The sequence below is a fragment of the Hyperolius riggenbachi genome, chromosome 10, assembly GCF_040937935.1.
Source record: "Hyperolius riggenbachi isolate aHypRig1 chromosome 10, aHypRig1.pri, whole genome shotgun sequence".
Taxonomy (NCBI): domain Eukaryota; kingdom Metazoa; phylum Chordata; class Amphibia; order Anura; family Hyperoliidae; genus Hyperolius; species Hyperolius riggenbachi.
The window spans coordinates 104,812,381-104,817,979 of record NC_090655.1 but is presented as its reverse complement, the minus strand read 5'-3'; the positions used below and the strand labels follow the sequence as shown (position 1 = coordinate 104,817,979).

Genomic DNA, 5,599 nt, shown 5'->3' with positions numbered 1-5,599 from the left:
CGTTTTCTAACGTTTTGGCAGTGGGGCACCAATTTCATTACTGATTACCTTGACTTTACCAATTTAAATATTCAGTAATAGAAGGGTAAACCCTTAGATTAGAAATGTAGAATACAAATGCATGGATGGTATTACGGTGTAGGTTAAGATGCCAGCTTTTAAAATCTCTTGTATTCCAGTTACTCTTGTACTTGTACTCCATTCAGTGTACATGGGTCTAAACCCTTCATTGCTATAGCAGAAACGTGCCTACAACTACCTCTGAGCAGTAATCTGGACCCTCCACAGTAATCATGGGGGAATACCAGAGAGCACTGCTAATATTAGTGAATCTGGAAAGATTCCACAACATTGTACATGCCTTATATGGAAAGAGGGGCAAGAAAGTGCAATCATTTCCAATAATGAGGCAGGAAGCACTGCATAAACCTCCCAACATGGAAGACATTTAAACAAAGAAAAATGTCTCTTTTGGCCATAGCAGCCAGTCAGGTATTGGCTTTGGTTATTAAGGCTTGCTGGAGAATGATAATCAATGTGTGACTGGTTGCTATATGCAATAACACATATTAGGTCATGGTAGGTTTTAGGTTTTTCAGAAAATACCATCATGAAAACGCAAATGAAGACAAACACATTTTATACAGTCCTGGACTGAACCAGGTTTTATTAAACTCACAAATAACCCATAGTGCATGGGGATAAGTCACGCTTATTGGCTTTACAAGAGAAGTACACCTTCCTGAGGCACCGCGACCTTAGCATGTGATTGCAATAGCATTTATTCCACTCACTCTAACTGATGTAAACAGATTCATTATTGAAATGACCCTGAAGCAAACCTGAGCTGTATAAACTGTAAATGTGATAAATGGCATGATCAGAGGTTACCAAGTGTGTCAGGAGGAAGTACCCCAGCATAAGGAGAAAGTCCCTCCTCATGGACCATTCCAGCATCACTATTGGTTCATTAAATGGATAGCTTCACTGACAAACAGGAAAACCCATTAGCTTCTTATTTTTCTGTCAGCTTCATTCCCATCTGCTTCAACCTCCGGGACCCCAGAAAATTTAGCAATCTGATTGTAGGCAACCTCTGATTATGGAGTTTTTCCATCATCATATGCATTGTTTTATGTTGCCCTAGTGTACTTCAGAGTCACTTTAGGGCAGTGTGACATGCAAGGACTATGCACAGAAGGTAATAATGCACAATATAGGGTAAACGATGAAAATGGAATTGTAATAACAGCTACCTCTGTATTAGGCTCCACAATAAATTCTAAATGCAGGCAGTCCACCCCATAGTGCCAAGTATAAAGCTCATAGCCAGAAAGGGTGCAACAACACAGCAAGACACTGCAAATAAGCCATTCCCCTTCTCTGGCTATGAGATGAAGAGCTTGTTTCAACCAAGCATGCTTCAAGCTACGTCTGTAACAGCATTCCACTATCTAATAGTAAAGATGCCACAGTAATAACATATATTGGGATGCATCATTTCCAATTGTGTGATCCAACTCTCGCTGATGCACAGGAGCAAGTAGTCAAGGGTGGCAAGTGGCCGAAACTTAAAGCATTGAATTGAGGAAAGGATCTGCATCAGGATGGAAAGCAAAGCAGACAATTTATAGCAAGGCAGAAGGGAAAGAATACTGTAGAAGCAAAGTGAACATTTTGGACGCACGTTTTAAACATTAATTTGTAACTGTCTTCATATTAGTATAGGCACAGAGTAACAACTTTAACTACAGTATTCATATTGTAGGTGACATGCCAGTGTTATAAAATTAGGCTAATATAAGTAATGCAAGTATATTGCAAAACTCATATGGGCACCATGTTAAGGACACTTACTTAAATGAAAATTAAAAAATTAAAGGGGACAGTTGTACTTTAGCCACTTTTCTAAATATAGCTTGAAAGTGTCCTGTCAACAGATCATTGCCAGCGGAAATGTCTCCCTCACACCAGCATGTAGAGTATCTGGTGCAAACATGCATTCTGCATACAGAAACTGCACCTCATAAAAAGGTAAAAACTTTTTTTTACCACCAAACCAACTCTAAATTGCATGAAACCAGCTCACAGCAATTTATTTTCGCTTACCTACATATGGAGACTGAGTTATTGCAAGGCTAGGGTACATTTTAAGAGCCACAAAGATAGACTTTTGAAGGCCCAAACAATTGCTTGATATTCTTTTGGCTGACTGTGCAAAGATTTCCCATCTTTAACATCACATCTTCAGTAAGTAGCAATTGGCTGCTGGGCCAGATTTTTTTGATCAGTTGGTTTGTCATCACCCACCATGGTAAGCTTGCTGCCTTTCCTCTTCTCCTCACGGCATAGCGCAGAATGATGCATGCAGCAGTTGTGTAAGTTCAGCATGCATTGCTGCCACAAGTTGCTTGGCAGGCTGTCACTTGAAAAGACCACAAACTATAAGAGGATCGATCAGCATGAAGACTCCATAGGGAAGAGGCTATTTATTGATTCTCAGGTGGTAGATTTATTTACTTTAGCAATGCGGTTTATGGCCAAGGAGTCAAAATAAGCTTTCAACATGTTCAATTGAACAAGCATACATGTGGCAGTTATTAGAGGACTTTACGTGAAGCACATAACAGCCATGCAAAGAAAAAAAAAAGAGCAGTCTGCAGACAGAAAGTTCTGCCAAAAAGTAATTCCAGCACTACATTCACACTCTGTTTTGCAAAACCATCCTTATCCTGCAGGTAACAGATAACTTGCTAATTTTAAAAGAAAAAATTATATTTAATGTCACCATAATTTTCAATAGAACCACTTATCTTACAAGTTTAAAGCACCCAGTCTTTGGATATGGCATGAATTTGTTCAGCAGAACCAAATGCTACTGCAATCACATGGAATGCTTAAAGGAGAACTCTGCAGAAGTGAGCACTGAATAGGAATGAGATTTCTTATAAACGTCTTTTGAAATTTGTGCATTCTTCGCAAGAGATGGATGTGAAAGTTTTAACATCCCTCAAACTTCCTTCAATAGCCCATTGTCTGACCATTAATTTACTAACAGAAGCAGAGATAGATTGCCGGATTAAACGCTTAAAGGATGACCGACTATATATAAAGGCATTGGGTTATGACAAATAGGGATGATCAATCGGATTCAGAATGCTGCACCAAATCATTGAGCTCAGAGTTTAAATTGAAACTAAAGTGGACCATGGCAGAGGGAGTTAATTCACCCTTGTTGGTGCCTCTGTGCTGAGCTCCAAATTGCGTTCTACATCCTTCACAGTCGGAAGGAGGAAGTAGCTGGAGAGCTGTAGTGTGATGTGGAGTGCAGCACACAGAGGCGGATAAAAAGGGTGGGTTATCCTCCCTGCTGCAGTTTGCTGTTGTTTAAATTCAAGCTCTGATCTCAATGATTTGGAACAGAGTTCCACATACGAAAGATCATCCCTAACGCCAAGGAAAATAAACTGTTCAGTGTTGTTAAAGCGGCAAGAGGCATAAAAATCTCCTGAAAGTTGTTTTCAACTCAAAGCCTTTAACTTCTTTACAGGAGTTTAAAAACTAAAATCTGTTTTAGCAATATTTTAAGTAGCTTAAATTCAAAAGGCAGTCATTTAAATGAACTACAATAAATGACAAAAACTGGAGGCCATTTTTCATGAGAGCACCCCGGAGTTCTCCTTTAAGAGCAGATCCCCAATCAATTTTAGGACATCCTATAATTCTCATGGTGGCCAGAGAAGTGCTGTGTGCAGCTTTCAGGCTCTGTCACATGCTGTGTCCCCATTCCCAACCATGAGAATGTTCAGTCTTAATATTGCATAAGGTATTACTTGACGTTATGATTGTGCTCTAGCAAGTTGCCTACCTGAGATTCAAAGCGACTATGTTTATCAGACAGAAAGCGATAGCAAGTGGAGAAGGTGCTAGTCATAGTTTGTACAAAACCAGTCATTTTGCTTTGGGAAACACAAAAACAAAAAAAACCTCTTATTTTACAGTATGTACAAGACAACACATAAAGGTGTCACTGCATTAATGTTGAATGTAACCATAAACAAAATGGCGGCAATTCAATGTGGCAGAAGACATTCAAAAATATGGCTAGGCTATGGTTAAAAGCAACAAAATAAGAGGAGCTATAGAACAGGTTTGCTGTGATATTAAAAATAAAAATTGAAACAGCTTTTGTCCACCGGAAGCACTTTGTAAGTCACTACCCAGCGTCTTCATGTGTTGTGAGATATGAGGTGAAGGAAGCGATATGGCTGTCCTGAGAACAGATAGCAAAACAACCACACAGACAGGTGGGATCATCCACGTATTGCCCAATGACTTTGCTTTGGTCCTTTAGCCACGCCTAATTGTGCGTGTGCATATATGGCTCCCTGGTATTGATATCCAATAGTTAATTCACCTCACTTGTGCCTTCACAAAATTAGTAACCCAATGCCTCGGGCTTTTGACTATTTCTGTTCCCTTATCAGTAAAAAAGCAAGCTTTTTTTCTATTCAAATGCAACGGTTTCTGTCAATATGTTGCTTTTTTGGCAACACCAATGGCTGGAATGTCACAGGTCCAAAGAAAAGGCATTTGCGGTACATTATTAGCATTAAATTTCTGTGGCAGTGATTTCCTCAAACTGAATCTCTGCTCCATGCAAGTCAAACTCATCCAGGTCCCTGGCCTCAAGTTCTAGCGAGAGCTGTTTAATGTCCCTCTCCAGCTCACGGTTCTGTTGGTACATTTGGATGTAGTTGTGTTGTAATTGTTTCTGATACCGGATCACCTTCTCCTTCTCCTCTTGCCATATACGGCGTTCCTCCTCAAAGCTCTCTACCTGATCTTGGTTTCTCCTGCGCTCGCTCACCAGCGCCTCCCTGAGCCGCTCCATGTACTGTTTTAAACCCTGCAGGTTGTCCGCATTTTGGCGCTGTGCTTTGGCCTCATCGCTCTCGTAAAGCAAGAACGGATCTTCCTTCTCTTGACAATGGCAGAGCCCATGACGAAGGTTAGCTATGGCGGCCTCTCTGAGACTCATCACCTCTTGTTCCAACTTGCTGGCCTTCTCCCGCAGGAGTTCAGCCTCGTTCTTTTTGCGCTGCAGTTCATTCTCACAGACCTCCAGCTCCAGTGTCTTTGTGTGAGATATGTCTTGAAGCTCCTGTACTTGTTCTTCACTGACTTGAAGGTCAGACCGGGTCTCCCTCAGCTGGGAACGAAGCAGCAATAATTCATTGGCTTTCTGAGACAGCTCTGCCTGGGCATCCTTCAGCTGTTGTTTAAGAAGAGAGATTTCCCCAGATTTCTGACAAACCTAGGAGGAAAAACACAAGACAGACATTAATGCTGCTGTCCATTTAAAGGCACCCTGAAGTGACATGAGATAAACATGTGTATGTACAGTCTCAATCCTACATAGAACTTGCCTGTGTTCCATATTTTTCCACTGTAAGGGTTAATAACCCGGGGCTGTAAATAACAGATTGTGTGCAGTAAAGAAAATGGACGCAGGGTGATACTAACTGATAACTAATTAGAGTTAAGGGCTGGGACCCACTAAAATGCTTTTGACAGGGTTTTTAGATCGCTGTCAATT

The 5,599-nt window shown here is 40.8% G+C and overlaps 1 protein-coding gene across 2 annotated transcripts in view; it reads right to left on the bottom strand.

Annotated features, from left to right (window-relative positions):
* Nucleotides 1–637: 637 nt before the first annotated feature.
* The window catches only part of LZTS2 (leucine zipper tumor suppressor 2), a 231,134-nt gene continuing 226,172 nt past the window's right edge, over nt 638–5,599 (bottom strand). For both annotated transcript variants that reach the window (XM_068255306.1, XM_068255305.1), the window contains one exon: nt 638–5,317. In XM_068255306.1, the coding sequence (XP_068111407.1) occupies nt 4,613–5,317 (705 nt within the window). In that variant the 3' untranslated portion in view covers nt 638–4,612. The remainder of the gene's footprint in view (nt 5,318–5,599) is intronic.